The sequence below is a fragment of the Sarcophilus harrisii genome, chromosome 1 (assembly GCF_902635505.1).
Source record: "Sarcophilus harrisii chromosome 1, mSarHar1.11, whole genome shotgun sequence".
In the NCBI taxonomy this organism is placed as follows: domain Eukaryota; kingdom Metazoa; phylum Chordata; class Mammalia; order Dasyuromorphia; family Dasyuridae; genus Sarcophilus; species Sarcophilus harrisii.
The window spans coordinates 668,565,025-668,581,191 of NC_045426.1; the positions used below are offsets into that span (position 1 = coordinate 668,565,025).

Here is a 16,167-nt window from a genome sequence, read left to right on the forward strand (position 1 = left end):
CTCAGAGGGACACTGGGCAGGTGTAGCCAGATGGCAAACTGGAGACCTCAGCCACCCGATGCACATCCCTAGGACTCCAGAGATGGAGAGGCAGAGATTAAAATCAAGCCCGGGAGACTGAGGCCTCCAGGCCAGACAGAAGGAAACAGAAATAAAAAGAGAGGGAAACCCGGAAAGGTGGTGATCAAGGGCCACAAATAAGAGGCACAGAGAGAAACAAATAAAGAAAAAAGTGATGGGGAAACAGTGGGAAGCAAGAGAGGGAACCGGGAGCCTGGGATGCAGCTGGTGTCAGAGACAGAGGCAGGGGAGAGAGACCCGGGGCAGAGAGCTGGAGCAGAAAGCTAGGCCATGAGGGATGGGGGTGGAGGAGCAACTTCTGGCGCAGGAGGTGGGGGTGTGGGTACTGTGTCCTTGTGCTCTCTCCTTTGGCTCAGTGGGACACTTGGCCCCACCCCATCCTTGGCTGAGTGACAGCTACTGAGAGTGCCTGGGTCCTTGTGGCACAGGCCCAGCCTAAGTGTCAAACTAGGCTCCGACCCTAGGTATGGAAATGTAGGGAAATCCTCCTGCAGGCAGAGAAGTGGAGGCCCTGGAGCAGGCCTCTGGAGACCCCCCAAATGTTTGGAAAGGGGCAGCTTTAGGGCCCAAACTCACGTGTCCCCTTTGCACCTGATATCACACCTCTGCCAGTGGACCAACGGAGTCTAGACTTACAAATCTCCCAACCTTTCCTTGTTCTCCCTTTCCTGGCTGCCCCTTTCTGGGATCACCCCCCTCATCAGACCCTTCTTCTGTGCCTCTAGTGGTAGAATCAAAAGTTTTGTACTCAGAACTAGGTTCACAACCCACTTCTGTTCCTGTCTGTTCTTTGGAAAGTTACTGAACTTGGATTCGCCCCTCGAGAACAGGGGGGGCTTGAGCTGGGTCATCTCTAAGGGTCTTTCCAGCTTGAATCTAGAGGTAGAAATCTACAACTCAATGAGAAACTGGCTATACTTCTGCCTGAGTACCAAGGAGTTTGGGCACAGGTACCAGGAGTTTAAAGTTGCTCACTATGGACCCATTTTCTGCTTCTTAATTCCCAGGCCCTATGGGCCTTGTTTTAATACTCTAACTTAAGCTGGTCCTGAGTGGGTTTTCCCATCTCAGAACTAGGAGGGAAGTATCTCCTCCCAGACCTGCATCTGGTAGGAATCCTATACATGTAGCTCCATCCCTTCTACTTGAGTCCTCTTTCTAATATCTACATCCCACTTTCTCCAGCACACACACACCCACACCTTGAAGTCAGGAGGACCTGAGTTCAAATCTGGCCTCAGACACTTAACACTTCCTAGCTGTGGGGCCTTGGACAAGTCACTTAACTTCAATTGCCTCAGAAAAAAACAAAAACAAAACCCAAAAGTGAATGGAAACATGGTGTCCAGAATGAGGAAGGTATTAGGGAAGACATCAGTAAACTGCGGAGAGTACAGAGGAATGCAGCCAGACTAGGGAAGGGCTTTGAATCCATGCTACATAGCAAAGCCTGGAAAAAAGACAGGGTGGGGAGAGGGGAAGGGTGTGTATGTGGGGGAGCATAATCACTGTCTTGAAGCATTTGAAGGGTTGTCATGTGGAAGAACAATTAGCCTTGCTCCGCTTGGCTCCAGAGGGCAGCTCTGGGAGCAGTGGGAAGGGGGGGTAGTTTCAGGCCGATATTGGCTCCATGTAAGGAAAAACCTACTATTCAAACCAGCCAAAAGTGCACTGGCCCGACTTGGGAGGTAGCATTTCCCCATCATCACAAGCCTTCAACAAAGGCCGGAGTTATTGCTGGAGGGATTCTTGGGCCGACAAGGGCCAGACAGGTTGGCTTCTGAAGTCCCAGCTCCCATCCTCATTAAGAAAATAAGGAAGCTATGGAGCTGTGAGGGACTTAAATTCATCCAATCCAACTTTCTTCCTCTTATAAATTGTACAGGGAAACTGAGGCCCAGAGAAGCTGCTAACTTGTACACAACTGTGTACACAGTTGGAGGTGGCAGATCCCTTGACTTCAGCTGTCACTGTGCTTCAGCATAGTTCAAGGGGAGAATGTAGCCAGAGGTCTTGGGCTCAAAGCCTGCCTGTGCCATGGACTGCCTGTGTGATCTCGAAGTCACTTTCATTCTCTGAGTCTTGGGTTTCTTTATCTGTAAAACGGGGCCTTGGATTAGATGTCTTCTGAGCTCGATTTGGAGATTGAACCATATGATTCTGTAGCTTTGGACTCCTATTATGTGGTTATACACTTTGGCTGCTGGCCTCTGATGCAACGGGTTCTTGGGGATGTCCAAAGAAGCTTGAAATCCTTGGAAGAGAATCTTAGGAGAGTCTGCTGTCTCTTCCTTCCTGATTCCCTTGCCCCTGGGTGGAGGTGGGGATGGAGGAGAGGGTGGGAGAAAATATAGAGAGCTCGGGAGGCTAGCATTTCTGTGCTTCAGAGTTGGAAGCAAGGGGTCAGGGTCAGCCTTCTCTCCCAGGCCCTCTCAGCTCTAAGCCAGGGGTGAGCAGATGTGCGGCTCCTGAGGGGCCAGGCAGGGGGCCAGCCGGCAGACTCAGTCCCTCCCCAGCTCTGTAGGCACCTGCCTAAACAAGCTGGGAAAGCACAACTGCTAGGGAGACGCAGGCCAGGGAAGTCTGGGCGGGGAAACTTCAGTCCTCACACAGCCCAGATTTCCAGTGGTGGCAGAAGGCTGGGTGGGCAGGGCTTGGACTGGCCCAGAAACCCCAGCTTTGGGAGCAAACAAAGAGGATGGAACCCTGTCTGTAGGGTGGCACCCCACCCCCGGATCCGGAATGGGCGGGCAGCCAGGCAGAGGGCCAGAGGCTGGCCGCCAGGCTCCGACTCTGGCTTCAGCTGCCACAGCTCCACACTGGCCCCTTTGTGCCTGGGCTGGAGTCCCAGCGTGATAATATCAGCTGAAGCTCTAGGGCACCCCTAGACCCAGGGTGCACTGGGCGGGACTGGAACAGGGGGAGGGTGCTCAGGTGGACCTGTGATGAACAGACTGAACATGTGGCATCTGTGCCTGAAAGTGTGTGTGTGTGTGTGTGTGAGAGGGGGGAGAGAGACAGAAAGAGAGACAGAGAGAGGGGAGAGAGAGAGAGAGAGAGAGAGGGGGGGGGAAAAAAAAAAAGAGAAGAAGAGAGAGAGAGAGAGAGAGAGAGAGAGAGAGAAGAAGAAAAAGGGGAGGAAGAAAGAAGGAAAGAAGGGGAGGAGGGAGAGAAGAGAAAGGGGGAAAAGGGAAAAGGAGAAAGAGGAAAAAGAAAGAAGGGAGAGGAAAAAAAAAAAGGGGAAAGGGAAAAAAAAGAAAGAAAAAAAAAGGGGAGAAAAGAAAAGGAAGGGGGGACAAGAAGGGGGGGGAAAAGGAGAAAAAAAGGGGAAAAAGAGGGGGGGGGGTTTTGGGGGGGTTTGGGGCTTGGGTTAAGGGGGGAATTTATTAAAAGGTTTGTGGAAAAAATAGGGGGTTTGGGGATGGAAATGGTGAAAGGTTATTTGGCCTTTTGAACCCATTAATTGAATTGAATTTATGAGGAAAGGAACAAAAAGGGCCATTTCAACCACGGGTTGGTGGACAGGAGTTTGATTGGTTTTCCTTTTTTTAAACCCGCTGGGAGTGAGTTGGATTTCAGTGAGGAGGGACTAGGCAAGGTCACCTGCCTCACTTTCTCCTCCGGAGCCATCTGGGTCTAGTGACCAGATAGAGATCAGGACCAATGGAGAGTAGCCTGAGTTTGAAACCTGCCCTGGGTAGCTGAGTTAAGATGGGCACTTAGTGTCCCTCATCCTCAGCATCCTTCTCTTTAAATGGGTTGAGGGGGACCGAATGCTTTATAAATGTCTCTGCCTTCTAGGAGATGACTCTATACACGGTAAATGGAGGTAATTTCAAGGGAAGGCACTGAGCCAATAAACAAGAATCTGTTAATCCCCTACTGCATTCCAGGCATTGTAATAGCTCTCCATGCTCCACTCAGCTGCTAAAGTGATCTTCGCCCACTGGTCTGGCTGTGTCTCCTAGACCCCTCTCTCACACACAATCAACTAGGATCAAGTGCAGAATCTTCTCTTTGGGTTCCCAAAGCCTCCAGAACTTCTCTCTGAGGCAGCTCGGTGGCTCAGTGCATAGACCACCAGGAGGACCCAAGTTCTGATTTGACACTTAACTAGCTGTGTGACCTTGGGCAAGTCAACAGCAATTGCCAACAAATAGCAAAGAAACAAAACCTGGTCCCCCTCCTCTCTGGCACCTTTAACCTCTAATCCAGTCTCTCTAGCCCCCTTACTGCCCTTACATAAGACACTCTGTCCCTGGACTCCCAAGCATTTTCCCTGGTTCCCCCCTCCCCATGTCTCCTCTCTGCCTCCTGACTTCCCTAGCTTCCTCCAGGTTTCAGATTAAATCCCCTCCAAGAAACTTTTCCATCCCTCTGTCATCTTAGCGCCTGCCTTCTGAGCTTCTCTCTAATTTATCTTGAATGTGTCTTGTCCATGCAAAGTTCTGTCCATGCATGTCTCTAAACTGAGATTAAACTGAGAGCTCCTTGGGAACAGGGACCATATTTTTGCCTTTCTTTGTATCCCAAGGTGCTTGGTACACAGGAAACACTTAATAGAAGCTTGCTGACAAGACTAGGAATACAAATACAAAGGAAAATGCCTCTGCTTTCATGGAGTTTAACAGTTGGGAATGAATGATCTCAGTGGAGTGAAAGGACAAGTGTTACATGTAATAGAGGTGTATGGGCTGCCCAGAGTCTTCTTGTAGCCCCATAATCCTCCACAGAGGCAGCTTCATACTTCAGTTGAAAAAACACTGAATTTGGGAGTTACCCAGTTCAAATTGTGACCCTCCTACTTACTTGCATGATCTTGAGCAATCTTCCCTAGGCCTCAGTTTCCTTCTTTGCAAAATGAGGGGGCAGGGCTGCATCACTCTGCAGTTCCTTCGAGCAATGATCCTATTTAGTGAAGATAGTAACCCTTCCTCCTTCTCATCCTTGTACCTCCCTTGTCCCTAATTCTCCCTCGGATTTTCCCCTGAGGCATTCTTACATTTCCTGGGCACCAGCAAACAGCCTCAGCTGTCCATCCACATGTCATCTCTTGCTTTTGATATATGGCCAGCTCCCTCTCCTTTTATGATCATTTATTTCCTCAATGATTTCTCTTCTGCCTTTTTAACTTTTTTAACTCTTTAACTTTTTTGTTTTGTGGACCCTTCTGGCAGTCTGGGGAAGTCTTAAGGACCACTTTCTCAGAATATGATAATTAAATGAATGATATAAAAGACATAGGATTATAAAACATGGGATTACAAAAGCAACAATGATTGAAATACACACACACAAACACGTTCACAGACACTCCCTTAGGAAAAGCTTACCACAGTAGAGAGTGCTGAGTTCCTAGACAGTCTCTGAACTGTATTGGCTGTGTAAATCTAGACAACTAACTTGTTTAATTTCTATATATCCCAAGCAACTCCCTATAGGTTATATCTATTAAGTCATAGAGGGTTTGCAATATATATTGGTGATGGCATTTTTCCATACCTGTGATAAAACCATAGATTCTTGCAAATATTAAGATCAGCGATTATTATTGTTATTTTCCCTCCTGGGTTTCACCCCCTGCCCAAAACCCAGACCTCTTTAACCTACAGTACTATCTTGAGAGGCAACCTATTAGAGTGGGGAGTCCTGAGCAGGGGGTCAGAAGACTTGGGCTTCATCTGCCAGTGACTAATCCTGCTCCTTTTTCTTCTCCTTCTTACCCTCCCCTCTCCTTCTCCTTCTCCTGCTCCTTCTCCTCTCTTCCTTTTCCTCCTCCTCCTAATATTTCTCACGGCACTTCTTATATGTACTTGTCACTGGTGGCATTGTAGTATTGCAGAAAGAATGCTAGACTTCAAGTCAGAAAAATCTGTATTCAAATTCCACTTTTACCACTTGCCATTCAAAGTTGGAATAAAGATGGAAGGGAAAGGGAATAACCATTTATTAATCTCCTACAATGTACCAGGCACAGTGCTAAGTGTTTTATATAAATTAACTCATTTGATCCTCAGAAGAATTTTCCAAATTTTCCTTTCCAAATAGATGCTGTTATTAGGTCATTTTTATAGCTGAGGAAACTGAGGCAAACGAGATTTAAGTTGATGAGTCTTGAACTAGGGTCACACACCTAGTAAATGTCTGAGGCAAGATTTCAACTTAGATTTTCAGATTCAGCCCATCAGCCCATAATTGTGAGTTGGTTCATAAGATGAACACTGAGTTCCCTTTCAAATGAAGTTCTGTGATTCTACTGATTATTATTAGAAATACACTGTAGGCTACTTGCACACTGGGTGGTTCTGTCCACTCTTCTCTGGGTCACCCACTGTTCTGATTCCTCAAATTCTCCAAAAAGTGTGTCGGGCAGCTAGATGGTGCAATGGATATAGAGCACCTGTCCTGAAGTCAGGAGGACCTGAGTTCAAATTCAGCTGCAAGTCATTCAACCTCAATTTCCGGGGTGGGGGGGGGGAGGGAATGTGTCAAGACAAGAACTGGCTTTTTGAGGGACAGAGGCTGAGACAGGCTGTACCTTGATTTTCTGAATATGAATTTTAAGATTAGGGGCAGAGTGGGGGAGAGAAGCCCCAAGAATGTCAATCCTGTTGGATTGTACTGTGTATGGGTAGGAGAAATATGTCATGACCCGGAAAAGGAGGCTGGAGACAATTTGGGAATGGTTTTAAATGCCAAACAAAGGCTGCTGTAATTGAGCAGGAGAATGACATGTTAGACCTCAGCTCAACTGCTGGGGACAGAAGTATGAAAAATGATAGTCTCTTCCCTCGGAGAGTTTATAATTAAAATGTTAAGCCTGTCTTGCTAATCCTGGAGGCTGCATGGTATAGTGCAAAGACCTCCGGAGTCAAAGCACTTGCATCAGCTAATCGCTAGCTTCCAATGACCTTGGAGAGCCTCAGGCTCCCCATCTGTAAGATGAAACAGGGAGGTCGGAGCAGAGCGTTGAGGAAGTTTCTCCCAGCTCTGTCCACCCTTGTGAGCTGATGGCTTGATCTGCAGGGCACCGCCCTGGGGTGAATGTGAACCCAGGAGAGAAACCCTTGCTCCACCGGGCGAAGGTCAGGCTGGGCCGAGAGCCTCCAAGGTCCCAGCGGCTGCTAGGGAGGGCTGGCTCTTCCAGCCCATATTGAATTCAGGGAGAAGAGAAAATCGTGATCTTCATTAACCTTCCAGGTTGCTACCTTCCCTCCCCAACTTTTCCCATAGGAAGGACTGGAAGCTGGCCCGAGGCCATTGGAAGATGTTAACAGAGATTTCTTTCCTGTGTGGGATGGGGTAAAAGTCCAAAGAAATCCCACCCAACTCTCAAAATTGTGTTTTTGAGAGGAGTCCTTAGGGCAGCGGAGAGGGGGAAAGGAAAAGATCTCAGGGCTAGATTGGGGGAAGAGGTCCCCGGGTTACAGGAAGGAGCCATGTGGTCGATACTGTTGGGACCCTAAGCCCCAAATCCGCAGCAGTGTCGTCTCGGCCCGCCAGGGGGCGTACAGACCTGTTCGCCACTATCCTTAGGATTATTTTTGGGGAGGGAAGGGGGCTGCGCTGGACCTGGAAGACGCGGGGCTTGGGGGAGCGGGGCCGCCCCGCCGGGATTCACAGAGAGCCAATGACTGTGTTCAGAACCAGGCACTGTGGGCCCTCAGCTTCGCGACCCAGTCTGTCCCCCACCCCCGACCCCCCCCCCCGGCCGCCCCGCAGAGCTTCCTGCGTCATGGAAAGCGCTGCCTCTGACCCTCCGGGCCCCCAGCGGCCCCGGCCGGGATGGGCCGGCATGGGCGGGGCGCGACGTCTGCGCTCCGGCTTCCTAGCTGCAAGTCCCAATATTCCATCCCTCCCTCGGCCCGGGCTGAGAGGGCTCGATTAACCCTTCCTGATCCCTGCAGGGACTTCCTGCGAGTCTCCTGGGGGAAACTGAGGCTAAGGTCTTGGGGAGCACCCGGGCGGCTGGAGCTGGGCTAGTTCTGGCACGGGTGTTGCCTGCCCGCCCGCCCCTCGCATTTCGGGCCTCAGGGTTCCCCTTCCGAGGCTCTCGGTCTTCGGGGAAAGACCCTTTCCCCACATTCACTATACTCCCGGGCCAATCAGTGACCGAGCTCGCCACGGCCCGCCCCCAGCCCTGCGGGGAGGCTGAGGTCTGCCCCCCGTAGGATTTCCACTGCCCACGCCTCCGGCCTGGCGCCAGTAGTCTTGCCTCCCTTCCCCACCTCCCACCCCCACGCCTCCGGTGCGATCCCCGGCTTCCCTGCTCACCCTCCACACCCAGTGCCGTCCCCTGCCCAGAGGCTGTGCCGGGTTCGGGACCTCGGGAGGTGTCCGTTGGCTCCTTTACGCACCTCCGGGAGATGGGGGGAAGGCAGGCACAATTAAGAAGGGATTCTGTGACCTGGATCTCCTGACGACAACAAGCCCAGGATTCTTTGTAGGATCCCCCGGTTTGTGCGTTATCTCAATGTGCCAGCGTGTATCGATCGATAAGCATGTTTACCATGTGCCAAATTCTGGGCTAGAACCCGGAGACGAGTCCACTGGTCGTTGATATGGGGCAGGGGAACTCTGCCGCTCTCGGGCGGCATCTCCTTAAGCAGACTCGCAGATCAAAGACAAAAACGAAACGATCCTTTCCTTTCAGCAGCTGCCTTTGATTCTTTCAGGGGAAATGACATGTGCACGTATGAGCTTTTACAAAACCCGTACAAATACAAGAAATACAAGGCCATGGGGGAAGCTGGAGGAGAAAGGAGACTTCGCAGATAAAAGACAAAAATGAAACGATCCTTTAAGCAGCTGCCTTTGACTCTCTCAGGGGGAATGATATGTACACGTATGAGCTTTTACAAAACCGTTTTATACGATACGTACGAGCTATACAAAACCTATACCTGTACATTAAATACAAGGCAATGGGGGAAGCTGGAAACTGGAGGATCATGAAAGGCCTCAGGAGGGGGGGGGGGGGGAACTTTGCACTGGGTTTGAGTTCCATGTGGAAGAGGGGAGAAGAGAGTGCGTTCCAGACGTGGGGGACAGCACGGAGACAGGAGGTAGTATGTCGGGAGATGTAAATGTGTGAGTAGTAGCGAGAATATGAGTTTTGAGTAAAGGGGAAGAATGTGCAAATGAGTCCGGAAAGCCGGGCTCCAGTCGAACTGGGAAGTCTCTGAATGCCGAGCTGAATTTGGCAGCATCGGTGAGTGTCTGTGTGTATCCGCATGTGGTTGGTGTGCATCAGTATGTGGTCAGTGTGAGGTGTCCGCCTTGGGTGCGCGTGTGCGCGGACACGTCCCCGGACTGACCTTCCCCAGAGCCCCTGGGTTTCCCCGGCCTCAGACTCTCCTCCCCCTCCCCCCGCCCCCGGGGCCGCCCAGCCCGGCTTTTTAACCCTTGCCTCGCGCTCTCTTCTCAGCTCGGCAACATTCTGGGTCCGGGGTCTCTGGGCAGTGCAGAGTTAAGAACGAAAGGTTGACGTCACAGCGGGGGCTGGCCGGAGCGCGCGGCCGAAGGAGGGACGGGGGAGGGGGGCGCGTGGCCGAGTTCGGCTACCCCGTTGTGCGGCGCGCGCCCCCCCCCCTCCCCTGCCGGGATCCTCTTTGCTAGGCGCTGCCCAACCCCGAGCGCCACACGGGAGGAGGCGGTGGGAGGCGGGAGGCGGGGGGCGGGGGGGCGGGAGGGGGGAAAGAGTCCCGAGCATGCGCCCCCAGCCCGGAGCCCCCGGCCCGGAGCGCAGCGCTGCGCGGCTGCCCGCGGCTCCTCCGGCCCGAGCCGCGAGCCATGTCCCCGCCGCGCTCCGGGGCCCCCAGCAGCTGCTGCGAGCGCCGCCGCCGCTCGGGGAGGAGGAGGCGGAGGGGGCGGAGGCGAAGGCGCAGAAGGCGTGAGTCCCGCGCTCCGGCCCGGGCGCCACTATGAACCTGCCGCCGGGCAGCGGGGGTGGCCCCCCGACCCTGCTGCGCCTCGGCAGCGGCGGCGGCGGCGGCGCCCACCTCCTCGGCTCGCCCTGCGCGGTCAACCGGCCCATTGACATCGTGGGGAAGCGCCGACGGTAACGCCCTGGGGGCGGGCTGGGAGCCCCGATCGGGACCGGGGGGAGGCTGCGGGAGCGGGGCTTCCACTCTTGCCTCACGTCCTGTGTAGTGCGTGGAAGGGCCTTTCCAGCTCAGGCATTCCGTGTTCCACGTTCTGAGGTCCTTTCCAGCTTTCTAAGTTGGAAGGTCCCTTCCAGTTCTAAGGATCCTTTCCTCCCTGCTCTGCTATTCTGCTAGAAGGTCCCTTTCAGTTCTGACGTTTCTCTGTTCCTAGGACTGTCCCTCTCCGCTCTCGCTTTTCTGCGCGAAGGTTCCTTTCAGTTCTGACGTTCTCTGTTCTAAGGACCCTCCCTCCCACCTCTGCTGCTCTTAAGTCCCTTCCAGTTCTGACGTTCTCGGTTGTAAGGACTCTCTCAGCTCTGGCATTCTACGTTCTGAGACCCCCCCTCCAGTTCTGAAAGTCTTTGTCCCATGGCACACAGATCTACGCCTCTAACATTCGGGTTCCATGATGCAAGGACCCTCCCCGACCTGACATTCGGTTTTCTAAGGGCCAGTGCCTTCTACATCAGACATTCTGAATTTATTTCGTCTCTTCCAGCCCTCCAGTTCTGCCACAAGCCTCCCAGTCTATATTCTAAGGACGGTTCTGCTCAATTGGGAACCAAAATAAACACCTCGGGACCGGGCTCTTGGAATGAGAGCCTGTGTCGTCTCGGGCAAGCCAATTCCCCCTGGGGCTTAATTTCCCCAGTTCTGACACTGTTCTAACGGCCTCTTCTTTATGTTCGGTCTCTGGAGGCTATGGGTACCACGTGGGTAGGGAGAAGTAGGGGCTGCAGCTGTCTTCTGGCCTAAGATTAGCCCCGGGGGGAGGGGGGATAGAGAGGGAAGGAGAGGCTGAGAGGGGCCTGTTAGAGAAATGTGCCCCCTGAAAAGAGAGGATCTTCTCCAGCTTTCCTGACTGGGAAGAGATAATTAGGGGCACATTGAGGTGATCTGACTCCTCCACCCCAGGGTTGCCTGAGCTCATGTTGGCCCCCGAGGGACAGAAGTCCAGGCCAACCCTGATCCTGGGAGTTTTGCCAGCCTCAGGGGACTGAATAGGGGCAAGGTCAGTACCCTGCCTGTAGGAGAGAAGGAGGGGGGAAAAGAGGTTGAAATCACAGGGCCCCAGAGCTCACCTTCACACAGATGTGCCTTCTCCTTACTCCCCAAGACTTCCCTGGCTCTGTCCCTCAGAGAGCATGACCTGTGGGAAAGGATATCCCTTTACCCCTTCTAGGGGCAGGTCTCAGATGATAAGGCTGGCCTGGGAAAAGGAAATTCCTGCCCTACAAATACATAGTACAGAATGTGTTACATACAATATAAATACACATATTATATATATAATGAATATATAGGTATGAGAATGTGTGAACCCAGAGAAAAAAATTCAGCTTTCACATGGCCACACAGATAAAGTGTCCAGGTATGTGGCGGTGGGGAGGGGTGAGAGAGACACTGAGGAAAGAAACAGAGAATGTGAGCCCTTTGAAGGCAGAAACTGTTTCCATTTTGCCTTTGCATCTGACACGTTGGAAGTCTGTAATACATGCTCATTCATTTCTTTCCAGACTACTCTTACAGTAAGCTTACACAGACCCTTTGGGGGTTGCTCTCATACCATGTATTTTTGGGGACTGGTACATGTCCCGGCACATGGACCACAGTAACAAACCGGTACCTGTTGTGGGGTGCACAGTCACTGGCCTGGAGTACTCCTGGGGTCTCCCCAGTATACATAGACACTGGTATGTGCCCTGGCCCCCCGGTGGTACACATACAGGATGCACTGACCCCGGTGCTCAAACACTGTCACGTGCTCCTTGCTGCGCCCCCCACCCCCTCTGCTCCTCAGAGATGCTCTCACCGCAGGCCTTCCGTGGTTTCCGGGGAAGTAGCACAGCCCCCCTCTTCCCCCCCCCCCCGCCCCAAGCCCGGCCCTCTGGGGTGGGGGTAGGGAGCAGGAGAGGAAAACCACTTCTTTAGATCCAGGATTCGTGGGCAGAGGAGGGGGAGACCTGGCCATGTTTTATTTAGCCCCTGCCCTTTTCCTCGTCCTCTGCCCCAGTGTTCTCGACACAGCTGCCCAGAGACGCAGGGCACGAGGCCCCAGACTTGTGCGGAGAAGTGGAGGGATGGGGCCCTGAGCCAGCGCTCCCCCTCTTATCTGAGCAGGCCATGGATGAGGAAGGGGAACAGCTCCCATCTATCCTGGAAGTCAAGCCTGTTGCAGGACCTTGGAGAGGGGGGGAGTCCTGGTGGCGGGGCCTGCGCTGATCTCTGAGAAGGCTCTGGTCTGTGACTTGGCCGTGTCGTTGGTGGGGCAGATGGAGGGGAAGACAAGTGTCCCTCAGTGAATGGCTCGGGATGCCCCCAGGCAGGCTTCCCTGCGTCTGTCAGTCCTGCTCTTCCCCTTCACCGTGGGCCGCCTTTGGCCTTTCCTGGTGACATTTTCCATGTAATGTTGTGTTCCCTGTTTAGGTTATGGAGTGGAGCTTCCCCATGACCTGGGCAGAAGCCTTCTCAACTTTGTATCTGTATACAGTAAGCACTTAGCATGTGCACTGCACAGTCAGTAGACTTCTGGAAGGGAGAGCCTTTCTCTGAAGGGCTCTCATGGAGGAGGGGGCAGATCTGCCCTGCTGGGAGAACAGAACTGGTCACAATGAGGAGAAACTGGGCAGTCTTAGGCTCTGTAAGGAACAACTCTAGCTTAGCAGTGGAGAGACTGCCTGGGCAGGTACTGAGCTCCCGTCACTGGAGGTCTTCAAGCTCTCCTTGAGCAAACATTTGTTAAGTCCCTTGGACGTTCAGGGTCTGTCGTAGGCCCTGAGGATAATCGGCCTTTCTCCTCTGAGTTCAATATTCTGGAGCTGGGGTGTCGGGGTTAGGGATGGATGGTTATCAAGGATGAGGTGAAGGGTGTGGACTGGCTCTAATGTCCTCCGGCTCCGAGCAGCAGGGCTAGAAATGAGATCTGGGCAGAAGCCTTAAGTGCAGTGTCTGTGTGGGACCTTGTGGGTCTCCCTCCCCTCAGTTTCTTTATTTGTTAAAATACCCCTATCTGTCTCTGGTTCCTGTGATCCCAAACAAGGTCCGATTCCTTGGGTGAGAATTTGCGGCCTTCTTGAGGATGGGTCAGCCTGACCCAAAGGCCGGCTTCCCGGGCTGACTCAGGGTTTGGCCCCTGGTTTTGGGGGCCGAGGAAAAGTCAGAGACACAAGGGGGAAGTGAGCCCCAGGCGTATAGCTGAGCAGATGGGGGCTCGCAGGGGGTCCTGCGATTTCTAGGGGAGGATCAGAAGCCACCTCCGCCCTCTCGCTCAGCCCCTTTGCCTCTCCCCCGGCCACAGCTTCGACCTTGAGAATGGCCTGTCTTCAGGAAGGAGCCCGCTGGATCCACAGACCAGTCCCAGCTCGGGCCTCATCATCCAGGGCAACTTCCCCCACAGTCAGAGGCGGGAGTCCTTCCTCTACCGCTCGGACAGCGACTATGACCTCTCCCCCAAGGCTATGTCCCGGAACTCATCAATTGCCAGCGACCTGTGAGTTCCTCTTTGGGCCGGGGGGGATCTGGGGGCGTATCCTTCGTTCCTGGGGGCCCCTCGGCGGCAGCCCAGGAAGAGATGCGCGCTCCAACGCCAGAAGCCCACCCACCCTCTGTCCTGCCCCTTTCTTCCCCACTGCCTGCCTAACAGACTTTCTCTCTCCCCTGCAGACATGGAGAAGACATGATTGTGACCCCATTTGCCCAGGTGGGTGCCAGCCCATGTCCCAGCCCCTGCTGGAGAGAGAGGGCCGGAGGGTGGGATGGCGTGGAATGGGCCCCTTGTCTCTGGGCCTGCCCCGGGGCTGTGAGGGTCTCCGCCCCCAGATGTCTCTCTCCTAAGTAGTCCCGGCCCAGGGCCCTCTTTCCCTGCCCCGCTGAGCAGGGACTCCTCCGGCTGGGAGGCTCAGCGGATACCGCCTTCCTCTCAGGTCTTGGCCAGCCTTCGGACGGTCAGGAGCAACTTCGCCGTGCTGACCCGCCTCCAGGACCGCGTGGCCAAGTGAGCGCGTGCGTGTACGGAGGGTTGGGGGAGGGGGCCTGGGGGCCGTGCAGCCCCACCTGACCTTAAATTGGCCTCTGTGATCTGCAGGAGAGTGTCAAACAGCAACCCTGCTTCTGGCTGCCGGGCCCCGCCGCTGCCAGGTAAATGGGCCCGCCTGCTTGGTGCTGGGGCCTCGTTTGTCAAGATCGGGTTCTGAGCCAGGGGGTCCTCGGCCACCCCCACCTTTGGGCCTGTGGGAAAGTCCTACCACGCTGCGTGTCAGCTTCCCCCCCCCCCCCCCCCCCCCCCCCCCCCCCCCCCCCCCCCCCCCCCCCCCCCCCCCCCCCCCCCCCCCCCCCCCCCCCCCCCCCCCCCCCCCCCCCCCCCCCCCCCCCCCCCCCCCCCCCCCCCCCCCCCCCCCCCAGCCACCAGCTCCCCCGCAGCGGTCTCCTCAGGGAAACACCGTCCTCGGTGAGCCCCTTCCCAGTCGCTGCGGCCCGGCCCGACACTCTCATCACCCTCTGGTTTCTATATTAACGCGATTCTCCAGTGTATCCCTGCTCCCACTTCCTCTCCCAGAGCCTCCCTTACAGCAAAGAGTAGCAGAGAGGGACAGAAAATAACTGGGCAAAAGTCCCCAATCTCCCCCAAGTACAATTCCAGGCCCGTTTCCAACAATCCCTCGGACATAGGGTCTGAACTCTGGACCCAGAATCGATCATTAATTTGCATGTAATTGGCAGCAAGTCCAGGAAGATGCTTATGGTATCAGAGCTGGGAGGGACCTGAGGAACAGAGAGGGTCATCTCGAGACAGGGCCTCGGAACCCGGGAGGTCAGGGCTGGGAGGGCCCTTAGAACCAGGATGTGGGAGCTGGGAGGGCCCTTAGAACCTGGGAGATCAGAGCTGGGAGGGCCCTTAGAACAGAGAATGTCTACTCTAGTTAAAACCTTAGAACACAGAATATTGACGCTGAGAGCCCCTTAGAGCACAGTGTCAGGGCTGGGAAGTAACCCTCAGAGAGATCATTATATTACATGTGGGGAAACTGAGGTCCAGCGTGTGAATGACTTGCCAAAGAGCCCCCACCACCACTTGTTGGCCAGACAAGGACTCGGCCCCAGGTTCCATGGCACCGCGCTGCCCACAGATCCTTCCCCAGATGCTCTGCTCCCATGGAGAGTAGGCAGAAGTTTCTCCCAGTCACACACCCCAGTGTGGGGTGGAATTTGAATCCCGGTCTCCTGACAACTCCCGTGCCCTGCTCCTTTTGGTCTCCTGGAGCCAGAGGCTCTGGGCAGTCGCTCACGGTGCCTGCACAGGCCCAGAGCCCCAGAGCCGCTGTTCCCTCGGCCCCTGAGTTGGGGGGAAGCTGCCCTGGGCCCTGGAGCTGCCGGGGGAAGGCGCTGGTTCTGAGAGAGCAGGCGGTGACCTGCAGTCCTTGCCACAGAGGATGCCGGCCAGAAGCTGGCCATGGAGACCCTGGAGGAGCTGGACTGGTGCTTGGACCAGCTGGAGACCCTGCAGACCCGGCACTCCGTCAGCGAGATGGCCTCCAACAAAGTGAGTCACACCTGCTTCCCTGGAGGGTGGGCCAGGATCCTCCCTGCCCCCTCAGCTCCCGCTCCAAGCGGACTTGTGGGACGGGGCTTTAAAAGTGGAAAAGGCCCCCAGCCCATCCACAGGCAGGGAAACTGAGGCACGGGCAGGGCCGGGCCCAGCCCCCCTCCCTCTGCTCGGGCCGGGGCCTTCCCCTCCCCACCCCGGCCGTGAGGGCCCGGCCGCTCCCCAGCCCCCGCCCCCTTCCTGTTTGCTCCGCAGATGTGTTCGTGGTCGGCCAGGCACAGCTGGCTCTGTGCGTCATTGGCCCTTTCTCCCCATCCCTCTGAAGTAGATTTAAAACCCCAACCGACAAAGCAGCAGACCTCCCTGACTAACCCGGGCGGGCTGGGCCTGGCACCCTCA

The 16,167-nt window shown here is 54.8% G+C and overlaps 1 protein-coding gene across 3 annotated transcripts in view; it reads left to right on the forward strand.

The window, feature by feature from the left end:
- The window catches only part of PDE4C (phosphodiesterase 4C), a 49,076-nt gene that overhangs the window by 20,430 nt on the left and 12,479 nt on the right, over nucleotides 1–16,167 (forward strand). For 2 of the 3 annotated variants that reach the window (XM_031948213.1, XM_031948214.1), the window contains exons 2-6: nucleotides 13,525–13,716; nucleotides 13,890–13,926; nucleotides 14,150–14,220; nucleotides 14,311–14,363; nucleotides 15,653–15,765. In XM_031948213.1, coding sequence (XP_031804073.1) covers nucleotides 13,525–13,716; nucleotides 13,890–13,926; nucleotides 14,150–14,220; nucleotides 14,311–14,363; nucleotides 15,653–15,765 — 466 coding nt within the window. Of the gene's footprint in view, nucleotides 1–7,876; nucleotides 10,142–13,524; nucleotides 13,717–13,889; nucleotides 13,927–14,149; nucleotides 14,221–14,310; nucleotides 14,364–15,652; nucleotides 15,766–16,167 lie in introns of those variants that run through there. The other variant, XM_031948215.1, reaches the window with a different exon arrangement.